Source organism: Sus scrofa, chromosome 14, assembly GCF_000003025.6.
Source record: "Sus scrofa isolate TJ Tabasco breed Duroc chromosome 14, Sscrofa11.1, whole genome shotgun sequence".
NCBI classification, from domain to species: domain Eukaryota; kingdom Metazoa; phylum Chordata; class Mammalia; order Artiodactyla; family Suidae; genus Sus; species Sus scrofa.
Window position 1 is genome coordinate 46,242,333 of NC_010456.5, and position 26,285 is coordinate 46,268,617.

At 46.4% G+C, this 26,285-nt stretch overlaps 2 protein-coding genes across 5 annotated transcripts in view; one reads left to right on the top strand and one right to left on the bottom strand.

Annotated features, from left to right (window-relative positions):
- Positions 44 to 11,797, bottom strand: C14H22orf31 (chromosome 14 C22orf31 homolog). Its single transcript, XM_021073684.1, has 5 exons — positions 11,698 to 11,797; positions 10,661 to 10,882; positions 10,452 to 10,561; positions 1,797 to 2,246; positions 44 to 669 (listed from the first exon to the last, which is right to left on the bottom strand). Exons 1-5 carry the CDS (start codon positions 11,795 to 11,797, stop codon positions 208 to 210), a joined length of 1,344 nt encoding a protein of 447 aa, XP_020929343.1. The 3' UTR covers positions 44 to 207.
- The window catches only part of KREMEN1 (kringle containing transmembrane protein 1), a 69,108-nt gene continuing 54,738 nt past the window's right edge, over positions 11,916 to 26,285 (top strand). The window contains exon 1 of one of the 4 annotated variants that reach the window (XM_013990380.2): positions 11,916 to 12,106. In XM_013990380.2, the coding sequence (XP_013845834.1) occupies positions 12,010 to 12,106 (97 nt within the window). In that variant the 5' untranslated portion in view covers positions 11,916 to 12,009. The remainder of the gene's footprint in view (positions 12,107 to 26,285) is intronic. The other 3 variants (XM_013990381.2, XM_005657346.3, XM_005657347.3) reach the window with 3 other exon arrangements.

Below are 26,285 nucleotides of genomic sequence, written 5' to 3' on the forward strand. Positions count from 1 at the left end.
CTATAGCACAGCTCGCAGCAATGCCAGATTTTTAACCCACTGAGCAAGGCCAGGGATTGAACCCACATCTTCACAGACACTATGTCAGATTCTTAACCTGCTGAGCCACAATGGAACTCCCATAGTCACTAATTTCTAAAGCACTCTGAGAGTATGTGGAAGCTGCAAAATGGTGTTTATTTTTCAGACATCCAGCAGAGAATATCCTCATCCCGTGAGCTCCCATTCCTGTTTCTCACGCTTTAACTTGGCCCATTTCTTGGGCACAAGCTCCTCGTGGGCCTCCAGCCGCTTCCTGCCCGGCAGCAGCTCCTCCTGAGGATCCTGGGGGCTGGCAGCCTGGCTGCACAGGGCCTCCCAGAGCTTTTGTTTGATGGCCTTGCCCAGCTCCAGGCTGTACCTCTTGGGAGTCCCTGAAGGATTCCACAGCATTGGCTCCACCACTGCATGGTACAGAGCCCGGTAGCCCTCTGTGGGGAGGCCGTGGATGGTCAGTGTGTCCTCTGACAACGGCTGTTGCTTCCTGGTTTCAGGAAGCAAGGCTCGGCCCTTCCAGGACGCTGTCCCAATGTCCCGGGGTAGTCCTTGGGTGGCAGCCACATGTTCAGCATATCTGCTCTCAAGATCTTGGCAGACTGTTACTTTTTTCTCCTTTGAACTTTCTTTACTCTAGCCAGGAAGAAAGCAGAGACGTCAAAGCTAAAACTTGAGAAGGGAGCTCAGAATAATTATCTGGGATTTGTGTCCCAGAGTCTTGGTTACAGCCACAACCAGCATTCGTCTAGTGTTCTAGTTTACTGAATTCCTTCAGTTACCACTGTGAGCACTTCCCCATAACCCTGTAAGGTCAGTAGGAGACGGCTTTAAGGTCAAGGATGTTGGAATGGGTCTGCCCAGGGCCACACAGAAGGTGACCCACAGCTGTCCCCTACTAGTGCCACACAGGACCCTGAGTGCTCTGTGCCAGGTTCGGCTCAAAATCCCTTTGCATGTATTAACTCATTTAATCCTCATGAAACCGTTTCCAAAGTATAAAGGGATCCAGCCCACAGGCATCCTCAATGTTAGTCAGAGCTGGGATTTGAACCCTGACCACCTAGCTCCAGGGCGTTTCTGAGCTCTGCTGGCCACCATGGAGTCATGGTGCTAGACGTAGATCAGGCCCCTGGATGCCCAGTTCTACACGTAGAAGTTCATGGCCAGACCTGTGTCTCGCTCTGGGGTTCAAGAGTGTGGGTCTGGAGTTCCCGTCGTGGCGCAGTGGTTAAGGAATCCGACTAGGAACCATGAGGTTGCGGGTTCGGTCCCTGCCCTTGCTCAGTGGGTTAAGGATCCAGTATTGCTGTGAGCTGTGGTGTATGTTGCAGACGTGGCTCGGATCCTGCGTTGCTGTGGCTCTGGCGTAGGCCAGTGGCTACAGCTCCGATTGGACCCCTAGCCTGGGAACCTCCATATGCCGCGGGAGCGGCCCAAGAAATAGCAAAAAGACAAAAAAAAAAAAAAAGTGTGGGTCTGACCCTTTCCTGTCCTTATTTTCCCTTCACGGCAAGTTCCTTTCATCTCTGCATGCTTTCAAGCCATTTTATCCTCCTTTTGAGCTGAGCAGAGGATAAATGTGCATGACCCTAGACCTCATACTCGTCATTATATCACGCCCCCACCCCCATCCTCACCCCCCACCACCCTGTCTTTAGCATCCAGATTCCTTTGTCCTCAAACGAATCTCTCCATCTCTCTAGCTTACCTCTCGCTCTCTCTACCCCATCACATTTTCTCCCCCACCAGCCGTTCTCTACCTCATGGATGTCTCCTGAAGGCCTCCTGCACCTAGGTGAGCCTGGCTGCTGCCCCACTGGCCGCTTGCCCTTGGAACTGATGGGGTTTCTGATCCTGCCCCGCTGGACAGCTTTCATCACTGAAACCTCCTTGGGCTTTAATCTCTTCAGGGGTTTTACGTCTCTAAACTTGCGTGATACAGGGCAGCATTTCTCCTTCAGTTGTCGCCTGAGCACCAGTTTAACCAGGGAGAATGAACTGGCAATTAATGGGTTCTTGACAACTTCCCACGAAGAGGTGGTCCCAGGCATGGGGGCACCGATATTCTGCTTTGCACATGTTCTGGTTGTCCAGATGTTGGTCAGAGCTGGAGAGTCCACGTAGCAGTCCTGAAGCCGGGTGTTCAGTAAGATAGACTGTCGGAGTCCATAGGTGGGGATGCTGGGGTCTCGTCTCATATAAAGTGGATTCTAGAATTATAAGGGGGGAGAAAAGGAATAAAAAAGACCAATTCTCAAGCGGAGACTAGAAGGTCCATTTTGGAGGTAAAGGACTAACATCTCTTTATAGACTATTTCTTTCACACAGCTCTTAGAAATCTTTCTACATTCTCTCCACTGCTCTCCAAAGCCTGTGTACCAGGTAGGGAAGCAAGAGTAACGTCACAAGGTCACAGTGATAGTCAGGCTCTCAAAGAATGCAGCTTGGGCTGGAAGCAGAGGGAGGGTCAGGGAGAATTTCCAAGGAATTAAAGACAATTTCTGTCTCCTGGAAAGCAGAGGGAACCCATGGCAGGAAAGGACTGCGTGACAGGATCACTCAAGATTCCTCTTGTTGCTGTAGCGACCCCTCAACTTGCCTCAACACAGAAATGACAGCAGGTAAAACCCTGCCAAAGCCCTGAAATCACTTCGGACCAGACTGCCCTGAGCCAAGAAAAGCTGCAAAGCAGGGAAATATCCTCTGGGGTCTATAAAGACAAAAGCACAATGTAAATGACGCCAGCCTCCATTTCCCGGGAGCCATCAAGAACAAGAGAACAATTTGGATAGATTAGAGTCACACACTTAAAGAGACCTGGCTTTCAAAGAAATGTCATCTATAAAAAAGTTAAATCACCTTACCATATTTCAGTTGCCTTAAATTTTATTTTAGCTAGCTTAGTAGGGGGAAGAAATATGTATTTCCTTTTCCCTTTTTCTTTTTCTTTTCTTTCTTTCTTTTTTTTTTTTTTTTTTTTTTTGCTTTGTTTTATTATAATATTTCTATCACCTGCCTTTCTCTGCCTCAGTCATATATGGGCAAAGTGCTGTTTATTTAGTTTTGGGCTTACATGCAGGCAGTTTTGAACCATTATCTCTAGTATTTGTGATGTCACTTTGGTTTGTGATGTGGGTGTGGGTGGATGTTACATCATCAGATTTTTATAGTTAAATTAAGTTGGAAGAAGTCCTATTTTCTGCTGTTTACAGCCTCAGGAACTTCTGAGGTCTTCATTTCCCCCCAAATGGCCTGGGTGTATTTTGAAGGTCCTGGCATTCCTAAGAAGCATACTTTGCATGCATGCAATGCAGTCAAATATGCAGACCAGATTTGTGGCTGCAGGTAGCGAGATGCATCCTTACACGTGCGAAAGTGCCCTCCTCTGTGCACATAAAGAAGGTACTGTTGAGTTCTCAGAATAGCTGCCAAGAATAGGGACCAGAAATGAAAGAACACGTTTCTGAAGCCCTGGGCACCTCTCCCCTCATGTCTCTCGCGGGGAGAGTACATGGTTTCTGGAATGCGGTTTTATTTTACATCCCATGGCAAATGCAGTAATTAGAGCTGTTAGCGGTGTCAAGGGCTTGAAACAAGAACAAAGACACCTCTTCCTGGGAACTCTTGGGCAATGCCTCACTCCTTATCAGGTGCTCCTCCTGTTGGTGGTTTTGATTTTTCACATGCAGGATGCCAAAGGAGGCTCCCTTCCCCGGGGGAGGAGAGCGACATGATGGAAAAAGAGAGTATGAGTCTGGCAGGAGATCCTGGAATCACGTGTTGCCTGTTTGATTGTTTTTTTGTTTTTTTTTTTTTTTTTTTTTTTTTGGTCCCTGGAGTGAATCAAAGTCTGCAAGCAGACAGCACCGCAGGCTGCCATGGAACCACCTCCAGGCCAATGGCATCTGGACCCATAGATGCTTGGGAGGACAATGGGGGCCATTCATCAGGGGTGAGCCCCAGCCTCACCTCCCAAGAGGTGGGTCCATTTTAGAGCAGGGCTTTGGAAAGGGCTTGTCTTTGGGAAGGGTTTGCAAATGTCTGGAGACAGGGGGGGCAGGTGGGCATCTTTTCAAAGCCTGTGAATCCCAGAGAGGTGCCACCTCTGAGGCGACTGTCTGCCTTTACTCTCCATGGCAGGGACAGGAGGGAGATGTCGTGCAAGAAAGGCCTACCAGGAGCTGTCCTTCTGTTTCCCTTCTCTCCTTCCCCAATATGAGGTTGGCTTTCCTGCCCCACCTCTTTGCAGACACTCAAATGTATTTCCTTTCCTAAGCCTTTTACTCAGTGACCCAGTGACACTGCTCAGGCTCTAAGGAACACTCAAAATGTCCTTCTAGCACAGAGCTGCTCACACAGATGGTGGCTGAAACATACTCTTCAAATTCTACCCAATTCTCCCTTCTCTCCCCTCCTTGGGTCTCCCTCTGACTGACCCTGCCCCGGTAGGTCACTCTCACATTCCTTAGAACTAACTCAGGGTAATTTGGCCTGTGCTTTTTCTCCAATTTCAGTAAAATCTGTATCTACTGAGTGCTTACTTTAGTCCAAACATGGTTCTAGATACTTTAGAAACATCATCTCAGGAAATGCTACCAACAGCCCTATGAATGAGTTTGGGTGCTAGTGCCACCCCCACGTTATAGAAGAAGAAACCGAGGTCCCAGGCGCTCAAGGACTATGCTCGGGTCCCAAAGCTAGTAACCAACAGAGGCTGGATTCAACCCAATCAAGGTCTACACTACCCTTGCTCTTATCCAGTCAGAGCTGGCACTGAGCCACTTTGCCTCAGATCTGGTTGGTCTGCCCACATACACACCTGGACACAGACCACATCTGGTCCTACGCTTGTTATGAGACTATCTCTGGACTCAAGAGTTGGTCTGCCTGAGCTGACATCCCCAATCCACCTCTCAAAGGGCAAGTGAATTCACGATTCTGGACCTCACTTTCCTGATCTGTGAAATGGGGAGAGTAGTAGCGCCTACCCCAGGATCATCATGAGGAGGTAATGGGACAACACTTGTGAAGTACTTGGCCTGGCTCCTGGCACAGAGTAAGTGCTCAATAAATTAAGTTCTTATTGGAGTTCCTGTCGTGGCTCAGTGGTAACGAATCTGACTAGTGTCCATGAAGATGCGGGTTCGATCCCTGGCTCTGCTCAATGGGTTGAGAACCCGGCTTTGCTGTGAGTTGTGATGTAGTACTCAGACACAGCTCAGATCTGGTGTTGCTGTGGCTGTGTGTAGGCTGGCAGCTGAAGCTCCGTTTCAACCCCTGGCCTGGGAACCTACTGCCAGTGTGGCCCCAATAAGAAAAAAAAAAGTTCTTATCAATGGTATTAATATTGTGGCCCCCATCGCTCAGCTGACTTTTTCTTGAGCTCCTGTTGCTCAGGATCTGAGTGACTTAACCCAACATTTGATATCAACTTCATCCCAGGTCCATCTGATTTAGAGGCCAAGTGATGAGCCTCTTTTTTTTAATCAAAGTATAGTTGATTTATAATATTGTGTTAGTTTCAGGTATACAGTAAAGTGATTCATTTATATATATATATATATATATGTACATATATACATATACATATATATATTTCAGATTCTTTTCCAGGTTATTACAAGGCATTGAATATAGTTCCCTGTGCCATGCCATAAATTCTTATTGGCAAGCAATGAGCTTCTTAAATTGGGGAATGATTTCTGATCTGACTTGGGTACCAGGCCATTTCTTTTCCCATGATCCGTCTTCACTCAACATTTGTCAGATTCATGGACCTTTCAGAAATGATGTATCTATAGGAGCTACTTTTCCCCCCTGGTTTTAGAAGCTGTCCTGAACATCTCATGCTTTGTTAGATGGAATGGGAAGCAGGACCCAGAGGTTGTACAGAATTACAAAGTCAGGATGGAAAGACTCAATTTGGTCCAGGGTCCTGAAACCATGCCAAGAGTTTCCATTGCTGGTGGCAACGCTGGATCCAGAGAACTTGGGGTTGAGGCTGTAGGGCTTCCGTGTTGCAGAAAGGCCTGTTCCTCAGTTGGCTTCTCCAATGAACTTTTTTACTGCTGAGCTCAGTCTAAATATTCTTTATTTTCCACCCATCCTTTGGAGCTCTTCTTCCTGACATATCTAAATCACTGCTTCTATTTGGAAACACACCTGCCCTCTCTGAGGCTTATCCAGGCTGTCCTCACTGTAATTATTTTGTTTTATTTTGTTATTTTATTTTTGACAGTGGCATGCAGAAGTTCCTGGACCTGAGATTGACCCCTGGCCACAGCTGCAACCAGAGCCACAGCAGTGACAAAGCTGGATCCTTAACCCGCTGAGCCACGAGAGAACTCCTCACTGCATTTTTGGCTCCGAGAATCTTTTTTCTCGCTTTTCTCCTTTACTACCACCTCTCCTCTCTTTAATTTCTCTTAGCTCCTATTCTCTTTCTAAAGAGTCACTGACTAAAGAGTAAATTAAGGCAATTCATATTAATTCTCATCTTCCTTCTTCATACCCTACCCCCAAATTCTAGTGGAATTTAGCTGTTTTTAATTTCTTCAGAAGATGTTTTTAATACCCAGGCAAGTAAACTTCCACACCCATATGGGAACATATCTGAAACTGGTGATGTGGAAGTTTGAGGAAAAAAGAAAAACTTTGGATGAGAGAATTTGAAAAGATTCCTGAACCGTGATGCAAACTCAGAGGATCAGTGATCTAGACCACATGTGCCGAATATATACCTACCATGGGCCAAGTATGTGAAATGAGGGTGCTGTGCCCATCTTGCCAGCCCTTCTCACCTGGCTCTGAGATCTCAGACAAGGCTACCTGGATGCCCCACAGACACCTCCAACTCATTATGTTCAAAACCAAATTCTTTTTCTCCCCTTGTCTCTATCAGAACCAATAAATCGGAATTTCCATTGTGGCTCAGCGGTAATGAACCTGACTAATATTCATAAGCATGTAGATTCGATTCCTGGCTTCCCTCAGCAGGTTAAGGATCTGGCATTGCCAGGACCCCTAGCCTAGGGAAACTCCATGTGCCATGGGTGCAACCCAAAAAAAGAAAAAACAAAAAATGGAAAAACTACTATTTATCTTGAATTTTCCACCACGAGTTGCCAGACCCAGAATGTGGGAGGCAGGATCAGTAACAGTACTGTGCTGAGATGGGCCTGAGGCTAAAGGAAAATGAGGAATCTAGATTCTATTTACGATTTTGATATTTTGTTCATCATGAATTTTTTTGACCTTCATTCAGAGTTTTAAAAGATATTGCAGGAGTTCCCGTCGTGGCTCAGCAGTTAATGAACCCAACTAGTATCCATGAGGATGTGGGCTCAATCCCTGGCCTTGCTCAGTGGGTTAAGGATCCAGTGTTGCCGTTAGCTGTGGTGTAGGTTGCAGATGTAGTTCGAATCCTGTGTTGCTGCGGCTGTGGCATGGGCCGGTGGATTCAGCTCCTATTGGACCCCTAGCCTAGGAACTTCCATATGCTATGGCCCTAAAAAAAGACAAACAACATTAAAATTTTTAAAAAAATAATAGATATTGCATTAAAACACTGTTCATTAACTATACTGAGTATATTTTTAAATTGATTAAATATTTATTTCTCTTGATTACTGAGTTTTTTTGTTTTTGGGGGGGATTACTGACTTCCTTTTTTTTTTTTTTTTTTTTTTTTTTTTTTTTTTTTTTAGGGCTACACCCACAGCCTATGGAAATTCCCAGGTTAGGGGTTGAATCAGAGCTGCAGCTGCCAGCCTACACCACAGCCATGCCAGATCCGAGCTGCATCTGTGACCTACTCTGTAGCTTTCAGCAACACCAGATCCTTAACCCCCTGAGTGAGGCCAGGGGTCCAACCCCTTATCCTCACAGACTTGTTTCCTAACTCACTGAGCCACAGTGGGAGCTCCTTACTGAGTTAATTATTGTGCCTGAGGCAAATGCCTCCTTCACCCTAATCCTAGCCCTGTATCACTCAGTAAGCATTTGTTGCTAGAACCCTGTAAGAATAATTCACCATGGAGTTCCCGTCGTGGCGCAGTGGTTAACGAATCCCACTAGGAACCATGAGGTTGCGGGTTCAGTTCCTGCCCTTGCTCAGTGGGTTAACGATTCGGCGTTGCTGTGAACTGTGGTGTAGGTTGCAGACGCAGCTCGGATCCTACGTTGCTGTGGCTCTGGCGTAGGCTGGTGGCTACAGTTCTGATTAGACCCCTAGCCTGGGAACCTCCATATGCTGCGGGAGAGGCCCAAGAAATGGCAAAAAGACAAAAAAAAAAAAAAAAGAATAATTCACCATGTGTTTAGAAGTGCAGTTCTGGAGTCCCACTATCTGGGTTCAAAGCCCAGCTCTGCCATTATGCGACCTTTAGTCACGCCATTTAACCTGTCTGCATGAGAGGGCTGGTAAGGGTGCCACTGTCATATGTGAAATGTGACAGCAAATACTGCACCCTGCCTAGAGTTTTGTCAAATCCTCAGTAAACGTTTGTTATTCTTGTTATCATAAGCAGACTTTTTCCAGTGCTCTCTCCACGGCATGACTGTCCTTTGAGCAGAAATCGTCTGAACTGGAGTTTCGAAGATACCAGGATCATGCAAATGCCACCAGCTGAGATCTAGCTTCTTGGCAAATCCTGCTGCCCTCAGAGAGGAATCCAAGCGAGAGCAGGCAAACAGACAGACACCAACATCTTCCTGGAGGCCCGGGGCTCCAGTCAATGCCCTCACTCTTTCCATGAAATAAAGCTGTTTAACGACTGAGGTATGTGAAGCATTGAAATGAATATCTCAGGCTGTTCCTTGCCAGGGCCAGGGACCACATAACTGAGCAAAGACCTTGAGCCATTACGTGCCCTGACCTAGACCTGCTCAGCTGTATTTTTAGCCTCTCGGTGCTGTTTCCATCACCTGTGCTGGGCTTTATGCTGGGAAAGTGAAGAGGGAGGCCTGGGGACAGCTAGAGGGATGTTGCTCATGGCAGCCAGTGGGGACAGGAGCTTGCACGTTATTTCTGAGTTCTGTTGTACAAACCTGATTTCAGGGGCGTGCAACATTTCAGGGGTATGTGTGGTTAGTGACACAGGCTCCTGAGTTCGGAAGGGTCCCAGGCTTGGCCTAATGCTCTGTTGTTGCCATCTTGAAATTTTTTTTTAATAATATTTTTATATTTTCCATTAAAGCCAATTTACAGTGTTCTGTCAATTTTCTGCTGTACAGCATGGTGACCCAGTTACACATACCTGTATAGATTCTTTTTTCTCACATTATCATGTTCCATCACAAGTGACCAGACATAGTTCTCAGTGCTACACAGCAGGATCCCATTCTTGAAATTCTTAATAATTTTAACAAGGGACCCCACCTTTTTATTTCCCACTGTACACAAGGCCAATAGAACAGAATAAAGGAAGGAGGTGGTGCCCTTTCTGCAGGGCAGTAAGACTATTACCGTGGTGGAATAAGCTACTACCATGAGGCATATGCACCCAGATTTGGCCAAATAAACCAGATTTTGAGCCCACTGTCTGCCCCTCTGAAACTAGGATGAGATGTGAAAGGACCTTATAAACTGTAGAGAGCTGTGTTCTGATTTGCTAAAAACTTTCCCTAGCATGCTATTTAAAAGTCCACAGTTCAGGAGTTCCCGTCCTGGCTCAGCAGAGATGAATCTGACTAGGAAACATGAAGTTGCGGATTTGATTCCTGGCCTCACACAGCGGGTTAAGGATCCGGCGTTGCCATGAGCTGTGGTGTAGGTTCAGACACGGCTTAGATCTGGCATTGCTGGGGCTCTGGCGTAGGCCAGCAGCAACAGCTCTGATTAGACCCCTAGCCTGGGAACCTCCATATGCCGCTGGTGAGGCCTTAAAAGGACAAAAGACAAAAAATTTAAAAAAATTTTTTTTTAAGTTCACAGTTCATTCTGTCAATATCATTTTTTGTCTTTATAGTACTTTTTGTTCTCTGAAATTCACATTATTTTCCTCATGATTAGTCGGCCTCTCTCTTCCCAGTGTAAGTTCTTGTCTTGTTGGTGCTCTCAGCAGGCTCCTCACTGAATATTTGTTAAATGGAGGAAGGATCACATTTACTGAGTGCTTGTGCTAATGGTTTTACCTGCATGTACCCATTTTATTCACCTTCAAGGGGCTCTTGCCTGGGAGGGTGCAAGTTAAGAGGTGAAGGATTCCTAGGTTCTGTTGGAGGAGGTGATTTTGGAGGTGGGGAAGGGCCCCAAACGGTGCAGAAGAGAGATAGTAAGCAGGAGTGAGAGACACCAGGTGGGATGTGGAGGGTGTGTCCCCGCGGACCTGGGCGGGGGAGGGGGGCAACATCCCCCTGCTCCAAAAAGGAGCCCAGAGGATTCTTGAATTTGGGAATGGCAGTGAAAACAATGCCTGAACATGATTATTCTTGCTGCGGCGCTGGGTGGTGTGGGTGGAGAGGGACGGAGCTGGGAGGCCTCGGGGGAGGTAGCGGCGCCTTTGGTGCCCAACTCTGGGAGCAGCTGGGTGGGGTGGGATGGGGGATGGGGTGGTGGTGGGGTTTGGGGGAGAGGTGGCGGGTCCAGCTCCCGGGTGGCTAGGGGGCGCAGGAGCCGGTGTACCTAAGGCGGGCCGGGGAACCCGCGGGATGAGGACAGCCCGGCCCGGTTCAGGGCTCGGCGAGTCTGCACAGGAGGACAGAGGTTCCTGCCGCCGCGCCGGGCGCAGGCCCGCACTTGCAGGTCTGGGACCGGGGACTTGAAAGCGCCCGGTGCGCCGCCCGGACCTGCCCCGAGGGGCGTCACCTCGGCGCTTTAGGCGGGAGCTGAGGGGAAAATCTCTGCCTGAGGGAGCGCGGGGGAGGAGAGAGAACCACGACAGACCCCGAGGGCGGGCTGGGAAGACCTTGCGGGGGAGTGAGAGGCAAAGGGCAAGCCACGCCGGGCGCCGAGAGTTTAAGGGAGCCAAGCGCTCCGAACCCAGGGATCGAAGACTCTAAGAAAGCGTCATTGCCCCACCCACCTCTGGACTTTTTCATTGTCGTACGCTTTACTTGCTTCTGTCTTATCTAATCTTGTGAAGGCCTTTTATTATTTTTATTTTGCAGATGACAAAGAGCTGGAAAGTTGCCCCAGTTGACAAAGATGTGCGATAGGATTCGGAACCAAGGCTCAGTGTGCTGCCTCTTTTGTGGCTACAACAGTTGGGATGGTGAAAGGAATTTAACATGTTCTAAGCTCCTACTGCATGTGTGTAAAAGTTTCCACGCATTATTTCATTTAGTACAACCATTTTTGAGTAATTGCTATCAACGCCCGCATTTAACAGACGAGGAAATTGAAGTAAGAGAGCTGTTTTTCCTTTAAATCTGCCCAAGATCTTACAAGTGATCAAGTGGGATATGAACCGAAGGCTGACTCCAGAGCACCCTTTTTTAAACCCCTGCGATGAGCCAAGCAGGGAAAAGCGGATTGCAAACTGCTGTTCTGATTATTACCGCTGCGGTTGAGCCCGCGTGTGGGTCACGACCCGAGTGAGGGTGGAGCAGGGGTCACTGGGCACCCGGCAGGCTCCAGATAGGCCAAACCTCCGCCTGGGGTCTTGAGGGCGGTGCCCCAGGCCCCGCCCCCTACCTGCTAGTCCGGCCCCTGAAACCTACCAAGAAATTGCTCCAAGGGTGGGCGGGCCCAGGTGAAGAGTGTGGGCGGAGACTGGTGTATGAGTGGCAGGCGCGGGCGAGACAGGACGGGCGTGCGCATCGGCTCCGCCCCTCGGGCCTCACCGCGGAGCCGGGCGGGCCCCGGGCGGCCGGGGCGTGGCGGCGCTGGGGAGGGCGGGCCGGGGCGGGGCGGTCGGGCGGCCGGGGCGGAGCCACGCTCGAGCCCAGCGTCCCGCTCCCATGGCCGCCCCCGGCTCCCAGCGCTGCCCCCTCTCCCCCGGGCCGCGCCCCGGGGCCCCGCACTGACGGCCCATGGCGCCGCCCGCCGCCCGCCTCGCCCTGCTCTCCGCCGCCGCGCTCACGCTGGCCGCCCGGCCCGCGCCCAGCCCCGGCCTCGGCCCCGGACCCGGTGAGTGAGCGACCCCCCGCGCCCGTCCTGCGCGGAGCCCGCCCGGGGCACCCAACAACGTCGCCCCTACCTTCTGGTATTCCTTCTCCAGCCCTCAGCGACGCCCCTCGGGTGGCGAGGGCCCCCACCTCAGGACCCGAGACTCCCCCAGGCCCCTCAGCGACGCCCCCAGGCCGGCGCCCTCTCTGTCTCAGTACCTCCGAGACCCTTTCGCCAGGCTTCTCAGTGACCCTCCCCGGGACCGGACGTCTCTTCTGTCTCAGGACCCCCGTAACCCCAGCTCAAGCCCCTCAGCGACTACCCCCGGACCGGGACGCCCTCCTGCACCGAGCCTCTAGACGCTGCACCCCCACCCTAAGCCTCTCAACGACACCCTCGCGCCGGGCTCCCCTCCGCAACCCCCACAACGACGGCCCCAGGCCCCCCTCCCACCTATGTCCGCGGACCCCGCGCCACCCCTTTCAGAAGCCGGTGCAGAGGCGACGAGTGCCGGCGCCCGGCCCCCGGCCCCTCTGCCGGGGTCCCGGCTGAGCCCACTTGCCCAGCGCTGTAATTTCTGCCTTGTGAGCAGTCAAGTTGACCTGCCCTCCCTGCAGGAGGCAGATCGGGGTCCTGAGATCACCCTCTCTACCCGGCCGGAACGTCCCTCCCTCCCCCGCGCGGTGACTTTGAACTTCCCTTTATGACTCAGGTGCAGGTACAGCGAGAAAAGAGAAAGAAAGGAAGGGGTGACGGGAAACTTCTCCCCAACAGAGCTTAGGGGGCTTATCCTGAGAGTGCAACGCAGAGCCGCACTTCCCCGGGAGCCTCACACTTTAAACAGGGTCACCTGCTCCCCAGTCCAAGGCCAAAGCCAGGTCTTCCCAAGTCCCTAGACCAGGATGGAAGCTGAGACTTTGCTTAGCTTTCCCACATACCCTTCCTTGCAGCAAACTCTTCAAGTTTAAGAGCAGGCAAGAGGGCGTTGTCTGGCCCGGTTACATTTCTCTCCAGGTTGTTCAGGTGTTGAGAATTGGGCATTAGTGGAAGGGAGGGAAGGGTAAGAAAACCAGCCCCTGGGTCCTCACCCAGAGTCACAGATTGTGATGTTGGAAAGACAGGATTTTGCTGAAAGAAAATTTAGAGTTGCTTTGTTTACTTAACAGCTTGGATTAGTGATAAAGATAGGATTTGGTGTTGTCACTTAAACTGTGTGACTTTGGGTTGTGCCTTCAGCTCTCTGAGCCTCAGTCTTCTCATCTGTAAAGGAGGGATGACAACTTCCTGACAGGTTGTTGTGAAGATTAAAAGATATACTGCAAGTAAAATACCCACATGTAATAGGCAGTCACTTAACATATTTTAATAATACATTTTATAGAGCTTCACAGTTCACCAAGTGCTGGGCACCTCATTTGCCCGGGAACACTTTGAGCTTCCAGTCTGATTAACCCCTGAAAAAGTCAAAGCTTGGCTTTAGATAGTGGGGGGGGGGGGGGGGGGGGGGGGGGTATCTCCAAGTGCTGTAAACCTTAGGCTCAGAAAGTAGTTTCTGAGTGATCAGTGGCCTTGTAGGGGACTTCTACAAAAATTTCTGCAGAAGTTTGATCACTTCTACTGTTTGCCCTACGTGAGGAATGAAGGAGGGACTTTCTGAGAGCCAGGATATGTCAACATAACTGTAACCTAGTAACCCCTTAGCTCCACTTTGCCATCTGTGTGGTCAGGATTTAATGTCCTCTACGGAGAGAGAGGTATGGGTGGAAATAAACTGGTTCCTCTCTTGGAAAGGGCAGAGTAATAGCTCTGAAAATTGTTAAGTGAACCAGCTCTGTACTTAGGCTTGTTAGAAGGTGACATTCTCTCCTCAGGCACCCTTGCTTTGCTAAGGGTCAAAAGCAGCATCTCTGGAGTTCCCGTCGTGGCACAGTGATTAATGAATCCGACTAGGAACAATTGAGGTTGCGGGTTCTATCCCTGGCCTTGCTCAGTGGATTAAGGATCCGGCGTTGCTGTGAGCTGTGGTGTAGGTCGCAGATGCAGCTCAGATCCGGAGTTGCTGTGGCTCTGGCGTAGGCTGGTGGCTACAGCTCGGATTTGACCCCTAGCCTGGGAACCTCCACATGCCGCGGGAGAGGCCCAAGAAATGGCAAAAAGACAAAAAAAAAAAAAAAAAAAAAAGCAGCAGCTCCTATGTAGTTGGAACCTCAAACCTTGGTGTGCTTTTATTTGGGAGTCTAGGGTAGGGACAAATAAATAACCATTATGCAGTTAGTGACCCAAGTTCCCAATTCAGTAAGCCTCACCAACTTTTTTCCTACCATTCTGATACATCATCAGTGCCTTTATGACTTTTCCTCTTTAGTTCCAGAAGCAGCTTTAAGTGTATATAACACATGGTCTTCAGCATCACATCCTGTCTAGAGCCTACCCACTAGTTTTTAAAAATCCTTTCCAATAAAAAACATGTTTTACTCTGAGGATATGCCAAACTTGCCATTCCATATTTTTTGATACTGTAATTTTCTCTAAAATTTTGTGGATGGAAAAAAATATTTCAGTGCTTATATTCTGCACAATTTTGTAATATTTAAATTACTGGTGGTTTGCATTTTTGAATGCTGACTTTATAAAAAACAGTTAGCTCATTCCCCATCAGTGCTACTTCTAATTACAGTGTGTAGCCAACCCCAGATGATCTCCCTTCTCTTCATTCTTTGAGATTCTTTCCCTTCCTTCATAACTGATAAGGAGGATGGTAGGGGTTAGTGGGAATCTAGACTCCCTTTGCAAGGAGGAAGGCGGCAGGGCCATGGACCGATTTGGCTCTCTGAGGCGGATTCCCGTCTGGAATTTACTGACCTGCAGGGGACAGCTGAGAGGTAGGAAGAGCAGAGAAGGCTGGGTGGACTTCAGCTATGAGTTTTCTGCCTAAGGCAAATACCTGCTTTGGTGTTTGACTATGTTTAGCAGCTATCGAATATGCATCAACAGAATGTCTCAGCTCAGGTCACTGTTTGCTGTTAACAGTCTTTTATGCTCATCCTCCTCCAGCTCCTCATCTAGAATTTGACCCATTAGACAATCGTGTGTGTTGCCATAAAACCTATGAGTTAACAGGAGAGCTTCCATTGCACAGAGCCATGTCCCTCTTGGGGATTTAATTAATGTTAACAGAATTACTTGTGTAAGGTGGCGTTCCCTTGTGGCTCGGTGGGTTAAGGATCCAGTGTTGTCACTGCAGTAACTCAGGTCACTGCTGTGGTGCGGGTTTAATCCTTGGCTCTGGGTATGGCCAAAAAAACCCTAGAATTACCTGCTGTATACAGCACAGGGGCTGAGAAGCATGAAAAGGACCAGTGTGCATTACTTTGATGTTTTGAGTATTTTAGGAAACACAGAACTGTCAAAACTAACCTGGTATCAAAGAACTCTGATATTTTTTGTGAAAACTTGTTTTGGACCCTAGACAAATCTAATTAATGTTCGAGGTAGGCTTTTATAAATTTTTTTTTTTTTTGTCTTTTTGCCATTTTTTGGACCACTCCCATGGCATATGGAGGTTCCCAGGCTAGGGGTCGAATTGGAGCTGTAGCCGCTGGCCTACATCAGAGCCACAGCAACACGGGATCCGAGCCACGTCTACGACCTACACCACAGCTCACGGCAACGCTGGATCCTTAACCCACTGAGCAGGGCAGGGACCGAACCCGCAACCTCATGGTTCCTAGTCGGATCGTTAACCACTGTGCAACGACGGGAACTCCCGCTTTTATAAATCTTAAAGCAAAAAGAAGTTCCATTTAGGTTCACTTCGAATAAACAGCAGGTTGATACACTTAATATAGATATTGATATACTCATGATTTGGCATATTTGGATCAACAGCAGTAGATGATGGAGATAAATATGTTGACTTATAGTTTTACAATATATTAGGGATTTTTTTTTTAACAATAGGGATTTTTGGTGATGGGCAATTGACCATATTTAGATTTTTTGAGCCTGTAATATCATCTGAGGCTCTAGGTCGGAGGTCAGCAAATGTTTTTTGTAAAGGGCTAGACAGTAAATAATTTGGGCTTTGTGGGCCATGTACTGTCAGTTGCAATTATTCAACTCTGGCTTTGTAGGGCAAAAGTGGCCATAGAGAAAATGTAAATGAATACAGGTATGGCTGTGTTCCAATAAAACTTACATGGACACCGATGTTTGAATTTCCTGTAATTTTTATATTTCACAAAATATTCTTCTTTTGTATGGCTCATTTTTTTTTAGTTCATGGGCCATATTAGAACAGGCAGTGGGCTGTTTTAAAAATTTTAAAAAGAAATTCAGTGTGGTTCAGTGTAGACATAAAGAAAATAATGCCTGCCTAGGAACCAGTCCATGGTTTATTCAGCTATGCAGATGTTGCTTGGATCAAACCGCTGAGAGATCTATTTCTCAGAGGAAAGCCCAGGCAGCAGGTGGCACCAGCCCTGAGACATTATATTAAAAAAAAAAAAAAAAAGGCCAGAAAAAAAAAGAAGAAAATAAACTTCTATCACTTTCCTAAACAGTTGAGTTTTATTCCATGGTTCTATTGTCACTTTTAAAGTGGCCTTTAAAAGACAACAATGTGCTTAGCATGGATGATTATTTTGTTTTAATTAAAACATTTTTGAAAAAACAAAACGAAACATTCAAACATACCAAGTTGATTGTGTTTGTACTGTGGAACAGTTAATGCAAAACACTTGGGAGAGGCCGGAAGTGTGGATCTGCAGCTCTTGCCTCCCGAATAATAAGGACAACAGAGGAAGAAGTGAATGTGTCCCTTAGAAAACTACCTGGGCAGGTTTTGAGGTGAAGCCTCCTCAAGTCCCCTGATGTCACCTGGGCAGGTTAGTTTCTGGCTGGCTCACGGTGCAGCCCCTCCGTGGGTGAGAACTGAGACTGACGTTCTTCCATATTCAGTTTGACCTTGTGAATCCAGCTGGAACCCGGAAGTATTAGGCTCTGTGAGAATTAACATATGTCTTTCTATCAAAGGAAGTCTTGGTTACTCCACTTTGTCCTGCTTTCTCTGAGACACCCTCCTCCACCCCCCTCTTTCCTTCTTCTCCCAGTAACAATTTGTTTCAAATTAGCCAAGGGAGAAGAATGTGTCCTGACCTGACCACTGGGAAGGGGACAGGTATACCACCTGCGTAGGGATAAATGGGAGGGCCTTCCCTCTTTGGCGCACCCTTCTGCAGAAGTAAAGAGCCTTGTTGAGATCTCCTCGTGTTCATGTATCTCATTTTCTGACACTGATGATCCGAGCCAGGGTCACTTTTCCCCAACAGCTAGGAGAAGAACCCGAGGTCACTCTATTTTTTTCTTCCTCTCTGTTGTTTTCATTGTCTTCCTTGCAAGATGGCCGTGATTCTTCCCCAGACCTCACCCCTGAGACATTGTCCTTGCTTCCGATTGAACAGGGAAAGGAAAGAGGCAATTGTAAAAATGTCAGGAGGGTGTCCGTCCGTTACCTCAGAAATAGCACTCTACAGAAACTTGCCTTCTCCTCTAAGGAAATCTGCCCCCCACACTTTTAATCTTCTTTCCAGGTAAACACCTCCCTCATGTAGACTTGTACCAGTTTAAAGGATGAAGTTGGGGTCTAGGAAGAACTTTACAGATGAAAGATTTTAGGCCACCAAACACCCCAAATTGCCTTTCCCTCCTACTGTTATAACAGTACCCTTTCAGGGCTGCCACTCTGTAGGGCCCTGCTTCTAGTTTCTCTTGCCACTGATTTAATCCCTGGCAAGTAGCCAAAACATTAAACTTTAATTGTTCAATTTACCACAAGGGCAGAGCCCTGCTTCTAGTGGGCTGAGGAGGCTTCCAAACCCAAGTGTCACACCACATTAGCATCTTCAGATTTTGAGGGCAGGATTTCTTTCAGTTTGGTTAGATTTTTGGTTACAACCAGAGTAGCATGCTCATGCTCAAAGTTTGAAAGGCTAGGAAATAATAAAAACAGCATAGGCAACTTTTAAAGATGATTCGGAATGGTTACAGCATTGGCATATAGGACTCTATGTGGTTTCTTTTCTTTTCCTTTTGTCTTTTTGCCTTTTCTAGGGCTGCTCCCGTGGCATATGGAGGTTCCAAGGCTAGGGGTCGAATCGGAGCTGTAGCCACCGGCCCATACCAGAGCCACAGCAACGCAGGATCTGAGCCGCGTCTGCGACCTACACCACAGCTCACGGCAACGCTGAATCCTTAACCCACTGAGCGAGGCCAGGGATCAAACCCGCAACCTCATGGTTCCTAGTCGGATTTGTTAACCACTGCGCCACGACGGGAACTCCTATGTGGTTTCTTTATATCTTCCAAACAGATATGTTAAGTGGCTATCCATGTTCCTTGGTGTCCCAAAGTTGGATGAAAACATGGCAACCAACTAGTTCTCTTCTCGAACAGTAGGGATTGTTAACCAATGTCATCACAGTATGTAAATTACTTGCTGCTGTTCAATCTATAAAAATTCATCTTCAAAGAAAATTATTGGGCTGGTAAAAATATTTTTAATAATAACCACAGAAGCCATATTTGTTTTTCTTTGATGTTCTTCCGAAGACTTCTTCTGGTTTTAATCAGATTGTTCCCACATAAAATACAGTGGAAATCTACAATAATAAAATCCCTATTCCTATGTCTATGGGGAAATAAACAGGATGGGGACTGTCCTTTTAAGGGGCTTTCCCCTTCCTTTTCCCCAGACTCAAAGCCTCTATTACTGGTGGGTGTTTTGGCATCAGTTAAGGGCCTTCAATCCTTCCCTCCCTCCATGTTTTGCTCTTTCATTAAAGTGTTTCTGTTGTCTAATTATATCCTTTCAATCAAATTAGAGACTGCAGCATCTGGTGAGGGCCGTAACTGCTGCCATCTGCACCTCGTATATTCAGGCCTTTTCAGCTGAGAATCACTCAACTTCCAAATGGCAGGAAGAGATTTGGAAAAAGTTTAGTTGCAAGGGAGGAGGTTAACTTAAAAGGAACGTCTTCAAAGGCCGGGTGCAACGCCCTGCTTGCTGTGATGTGTGCACCCGTGCAGCACTTCATTGGCTTGGCTCACGGAAGATTCTTCTCTAGTGCTTATGGCAGATAAAGGGTTCTGATTGTCTTAGCTGAAATGACCAGTCCTCTCATCCTTCTTATGGGCTGGAGGGGGGCCTTTTGTCCTTCCCTTCACTGTGGCCTAGGAACAGGCAACCCTGATTATCATCTCTTTTTACTCTTAAGAGAATAGATTCTTGAGTATCCATGTCTAAACACCTTAAGCCTTTCTGTGAACAATGTTTCAGAAATCTTAATAGAGTAAGGAGGTCTGCAGGTCACTGTATGTTTCTGCTTTCTCTGGAGTCAGAGTGCCAGATTAAATACAGGACACTCAATTAAATGTGAATTTCAGATAAACAGTGAACAATTTTTTTGCATTAGTCTGTCTCATGCAATATTTGGGAATACTTATCGTAAAAAATCATTCATTGTTTATCTGAAATTCACATTTAAGGAGTTCCAGTTGTGGTTCGGTGGTAACGAACATGACTAGTATCCAAGAGGATGCTGGTTTGATTCCTGGCCCTGCTCAGTGAGTTAAGGATCCAGCATTGCCATGAGCTACAGTGTAGATGGCAGATGGGGCTTGGATCTGGCGTTGCTGTGGCTGTGGTGTAGGCCGGCAGCTGCAGCTTCTATTCAGCCCCTAGCCTGGGAACTTCCAAACACTGCAGGTGCGGCCCTAAAAAAATAAAAAAAATAATAATAGTAAATTGGCATTCTGTGCTTTTTATTTGCTAAATCTAGTAACCCTACTCTCAACCCATGAAACATCAAACTTTAACCTTTGACTCTGAGATCACTCTGTTGGCCAACATCTGCCTTGGGTGACTAGAGACTACACTAGTATGCATTCTTGTTTATGAGTTAGCACTACACTGAGACTTTCCTTCTGTCTCAAGCTATCTCCATGGCCAGAACTTCTGAGACTTGTCACTTGAGTCACATTATTATTTTGGCATCAACTAACAAATGCTTGTCACATGCCTACTATATACCCAGCATCTCCTACTAGGACTCGTCCTCATACCAATTCGTAGAAGACTACAACTTTGTTGCTTCAAGTTTTACTTTAAAGATATTCTTTTTTTTTTTTCTGTTTTTTTTAATTTATTTTTTTCCCACTGTACAGCTAGGGGATCAAGTTATCCTTACATGTATACATTTTTCCCCTACCCTTTGTTCTGTTGCAATATGAGTATCTAAAACATAGTTCTCAATGCTACTCAGTCGGATCTCCTTGTAAATCTATTCTAAGCTGTGTCTGATAACCCCAAGCTCCCGATCCGTCCCACTCAGTCCCTCTCCCATCCTGGCAGCCACAAGTCTATTTTCCAAGTCCATGATTTTCTTTTCTGAGGAGATGTTCATTTGTGCTGGATATTAGATTCCAGTTATAAGTGATATCATATGATATTTGTCTTTGTCTTTCTGGCTCATTTCACTCAGTATGAGATTCTCTAGTTCCATCCATGTTGCTGCAAATGGCATTATGTCATTCTTTTTTATGGCTGAGTAGTATTCCATTGTGTATATATACCACATCTTCTGAATCCAATCATCTGTTGATGGACATTTGGGTTGTTTCTATGTCCTGGCTATTGTGAATAGAGCTGCAATGAACATGCGGGTGCATGTGTCTCTTTTAAGTAGAGTTTTGTCTGGATATATGTCCAAGAGTGGGATTACGGGGTCATATGGAAGTTCTATGCATAGATTTCTAAGATATCTCCAAAGTATCCTTTCATTTTTAATGATATTTTTAATCACAAACAACTTTTTATTGGTAACTCCATCTATTGATATGATTGTATTTATTGGCCTTACTTATCCCACTAAATATGCATATTACTTTAAAGATATTCTTTTAGAGATATGCTGTCTACCTGGCAGTCAGCTCTGCACTCAAGTCCTATTGTATTATTTGCCCATCCCACATCAACTAAGGTAAGCTGAATAGCCCAGAGCCTGACTTCCATGGAGCATTGGCTGCACTCCAGGCCTCCACTATTAGGGAACTTTCTCACCATCTGAGAGTAAAAATAGGGCACCAGCAAAACTGATGAAACTTGCCCAGAAGCTGAATTATATCAGTATATTTTATCTCCTTTTAGTCTGAGAGCTTCAGACAGTGTGAAAGAGTGTTGCTCAAATAATGGTGAGATAGGTATAGATGTGAGCCAGGTGTTTCCTGTCGAAAGCAGACTGATAAGCATATAATGAATATAAGTGTATTTATTACAAAGGGGGTTGCTCATTCTTATTACAAATAGCTTGACCATGGATTTCATTTAAATAGCAGATTCCCCTGCTTGAAATAGCAAGCATTTGATTTCAAATACTTGCTTTATATTTACATAACCTTGATTTACATAAACTTTCCTGAAACTTCTCACTGGCCTTGCTAGGTAGGGCTTGATAGCTAACCTAGAGGCACAGATTGGTGAGGAAACCAGGGCACTCTGAATAGGTCTGTCGTGGTGGTTTCCCCTTTCCCACCCCCCACCCTCCATACACCTGCTTCCCTCATTCAGCAAACATTTGCCAGGCACATTCAGTGTGGTCTGTAGTTGCTGAGAATACAAGCATGAGTGAGGAAAACTTACAGGCTGGTAGAAGCAGGGCCAGATGCTTCTTGAGCAATTACAGTTCAAGGTGATCAAGTCTTAGAAGAGCTGTGGCAGCAGGCGCTGTGGGACTTGTTTTAGAGCCCCTGGTTTCCTTGGAAGCATAGTGCTATCTCCTCTAGACCCTGAGCTTTCAAATACTTCTCTGTCTTTTGTCTTGTTTTTTGTTTCCTTTAGAGTTGACTCATAGTGCACTAAATATTGTCCATCAGAGAACTGGAGAGAGCTTTCTTATGCTTCTCATTTCCTTATGTAAAAACTCTTTTTATTATTATTATTATTATTATTTTATTTTATGGCTGCACCTACAGCATATGGAAGTTCCCAGTCCAGGGACTGAATCTGAGCCGTGGCTTCAGCAACGCCAGATCCTTTAACCCACTGCACCATGCCACTGAAGTTGGATTATTATTTTTTTTTTTTTGGCATTTCTTGGGCGCTCCGACGGCATATGGAGGTTCCAGGCTAGGGGTCCAATCGGAGCTGTAGCCACCAGCCTATGCCAGAGGCACAGCAACACAGGATTCGAGCCGCGTCTGCAACCTACACCACAGCTCACAGCAACACCGGATCGTTAACCCACTGAGCAAGGGCAGGGATCGAACCCGCAACCTCATGGTTTCTAGTCGGATTCGTTAACCACTGCACCACGACAGGAACTCCTGAAGTTGGATTATTAACCCACTGCACCACAGTGGGAATTCCTAAAAACTCTTTCTAGTGTGAAATTTTATCTCAAGATTGAAGAGGATATTTATAAATAAATATCAAAAGTAGATCCATTTGTACTCAAATGTTACACCAGGAGAGGTGCCATCACCACACTGTGGTTGAATATGTTCTGTTGGTCTTGGCAGTAAGGCTCATGGTTAACTAATGAAATGTTTTTCTTACGGTTCTCCTGAGCAAGTGACTTCTAACCAAGCGAGTCCATGCTTTAACGGAGACTTGGCCTAATCTCTGTGTATGTTATACAGCTAGATGTTGACAGGTTAATGGTCCTTCTTTCTTAAAAACTATCTCTTGGTCTTTGATTTAATGATGTACTTGTTTATAATATCCCAAATGATGAATGTAAATTCTTCAAGCACTACCGCATGTTCATGGTGACTCTTCCTAGCAAAAATACATGTGCTTCTCAGTGACAGCCACGGCATTCTTTCCACTGGTCCTGCTTGGGTGCTAGTGGAGCATGTTCAAGGCGAGAGCCAGCTGGGAAGAGTGGTACACAAGCAACACTGCATTCTGGACTTGCTCTGCCTTGATAATTATTTGTTTTTAAAATTTTTATATAACAGATAATAAGGACCCTCTCTGAAGTGTTTCCAAAGGCCTGAATTTAAACCTCTGCTCCATTGCTTACTACAAGTTCAGTTTTTCTTGGAATAGTCTTTTAATTAATCATTGTATCTGAAATAGAGGTGAATAACCTGGGGATTCAGATGGAAGATCTCAGGTCCCCTTCCGAAAGTATGATTTCTTTTTTTTTTTTTGCTATTTTTGTTTGTTTGTTTGTTTGTTTGTTTTTTGTCTTGTTGTTGTTGTTGCTATTTCTTGGGCCGCTCCCACGGCATATGGAGGTTCCCAGGCTAGGGGTTGAATCGGAGCTGTAGCCACCGGCCTACGCCAGAGCCACAGCAACGCTGGATCCGAGCCGCGTCTGCAACCTACACCACAGCTCACGGCAATGCCGGATCCTTAACCCACTGAGCAAGGGCAGGGACCGAACCCGCAACTTCATGGTTCCTAGTCGGATTCGTTAACCACTGCGCCACGACGGGAACTCCCGAAAGTATGATTTCTTAAGTTAAAATAACTTTGAGAGGCATGGCCTTCTCTTCTGTTACTGTTTTTAAGGACACTGTTTCCATGAATGAAAAAGAAGTTCTAAAAGATACTTTAATGGAAAAGGGACTGATAAGTAACTACAGTGATACTATTTGTGGTGGTTCTACTTTGGGCAAAAGTATAGCTTGTCCTCTGGTCACTGTGAATACATAGGCCGGAATATGGTAGGTGAATGTCTGTCTTGATTTTAGATGACTGAATTTATGGCTGATTGAGTTTGTTTATAGTTCTTGAAAAGAAACTAGGTAGGTCAGTTGCAGAACAACATGTTAGGGAGTTCCCATTGTGGCCCAGCGGAAACAAATCCAACTAGGAACATGAGGTTGTGGGTTCGATCCCTGGCCTTGCTCAATGGGTTAAGGATCCGGCGTTGCCGTGAGCTGTGGTGTAGGTCGCAGACGTAGCTCGGATCCTGCGTTGCTGTGTCTCTGGTGTAGGCCAGCGGCTGCAGTTCCGATTAGACCGCTAGCCTGGGAACCTCGATATGCCGCAGGTGCAGCCCTAAAAAAAAAAAGACCAAAAAAAAACCAAAACCAAAACCAAAACAACATGTTAGTATCAAGATGTCCTTTAAATTTTTTTTTTACAATGATAGATTTAGAACATATACAAAAATAGAAGAGTGTAAGGCGATCATGTGTATCCCTCTTCCAGCTTCCACAATTATCAACCAAGGCCAATATTATTTTATTTGTACCCCTTTCATTCTCCAACTAGATTATTTCATAATAAATCTCAAACATCATATTATCTCATCTGTACATATTTCAGTATAGATCCCTAAATGATGAGACCTCTTTTCAAAAACATAGTAACAGGAGTTCCCGTCATGGCGCAGTGGTTAACGAATCCAACTAGGAACCATGAGGTTGCAGGTTTGGTCCTTGGCCTTGCTCAGTGGGTTAGGGATCCGGCATTGCCGTGAGCTGTGGTGTAGGTTGCAGACGCGGCTCGGATCCAGCGTTGCTGTGGCTCTGGCGTAGGCCAGCGGCTACAGCTCCAATTCGACCCCTAGCCTGGGAACCTCCATATGCCGTGGGAGCGGCCCTAGAAAAGACAAAAAGACAAAAAAAACCCAAAAAAAACAAAAAACATAGTAACAGTACCATTACCAATATAACAACTAAAATATTTAACAATGATCCTCTTAATATCAAATATCCAATCAGTGATCAGTGTTCAGATGTCCCTGGTTGTCTCAGGGTATTTTGTTTTGGCTTTGTTTTGGTTTTGGCCACATCCGTGGCTCATTTGGGACCTACGCCACATCTGTGGCAAGGCCAGAGCCTTAACCCACTGTGCCAGCTAGGGATCAAACCTGTGCTTTAGCAGCAACCTGAGCTGCTACAGAGACAACGCCAGATCCTTAACCCACCGCACCACAGTGGGAATGCCCCATCAACCTTTTTTTTTTTTAACAGTTTGAACCAGGATCTAAACAAGGTCCATTTAGATGATGTGACTCTTAAGTCTTATGAACCCAGAGGTTTCTCTTTTCTTTTTTCCTTGAAACTTATTTGTTGAAGATGTAGTTTCTTCTAAGCAAAAAGAGTGCTTAAGTACCCCTTCAGAGGAAGGGAGGTGAGTTATTTTTTTCCGTAGAATTCTCACTTCCCTTAGAGAAACAGGTCAAATTAGAGAATTTGAAGCCTGAAAGAGATTTTAGCCATCAGTCCTTTCCTCTCACATCACCCCAGACTTTGGAGCCTCACTTCTATTTTGTTAGACTCTTGAAATTGCAGTTTAGAGTGAAGGGACCTTGAGACCACCTGGCTCACATCCATTCGTCTCACAAGTGAAGAAATGGAGGCCCAAATTCAGGTGATTTCTTCAAACTGTCAGCTACTTCTCTGATGTCATTTCCTCTTTATTCCAGTGATTCTCAATATATACTATGTATAGAAGGTCCCCACCCCCCAAACTATTCTCTCTCTCTGGTGATGGAGGTGATTGAGGCCTGATCCCCTGCCTCCATGTAATCATGGGGTCACTACTCTTTGGGAAGCCACCAGTGTTAAAGGTGGGGAGTACCTCTCACAGCCTCAGCTGGGTTGGGGCAGAAAAGGCTGGGAACTACTCCCTTCTCAGGGCCTGAGCCTCTTCACCGCAGGGCTCCACGTAACCGAAGTAAGCATTCCTGGAGTGCTTTGAGTGTCTGAGGGCAAAAGGTGATTTTGCCAGGGACCATAGGCTTTGAAGCCCTGCCCACAAGTTCCCACCAGACACCAGTCTGTACTGGAAGCCCAGGAGAGCAGCAGGTGTGTTGTGCAAACTTCTGATGAAACTCTTGTGTTCCCCTCAAAATATTAAAAGGAGCTTTTTCCACCTAAGCCTTGTATGTCTATAATCTGCCCACCTACCAAATTTTATAGCTATCTTTAAAAGAGAAAAAGAAGTTCCCACTGGAAAATGTTTTCTGCCTTCTTATTTTAACATGCCAAAATTCAATTTAATGCTTATTGATTTACGTTGATTTTAGACTAGGCTAAAACCAGCCAGATTCCTCCAGCATAGGATCAGTAGAGATGCTGAGTGGTCCTACGTGAATCACTGGATTAAAAAAACAGTGACTCTCACAAACATCACATAATAGAGATCTAACTAGTAATTAGCTACCAGAAAACTGGGAGAATT

Excerpts from the sequence above, each read along its gene's own strand:
- C14H22orf31 (XM_021073684.1), bottom strand. The coding sequence starts at position 11,797 with ATGCGCACGCCCGTCCTGTCTCGCCCGCGCCTGCCACTCATACACCAG. Across the intron at positions 2,247-10,451 it reads GCAAGAATAATCATGTTCAG|AATCCACTTTATATGAGACG; the intron begins GCATTGTTTTCA and ends TTATAATTCTAG. Across the intron at positions 670-1,796 it reads CTTCAGGAGACATCCATGAG|AGTAAAGAAAGTTCAAAGGA; the intron begins GTAGAGAACGGC and ends CTTCCTGGCTAG.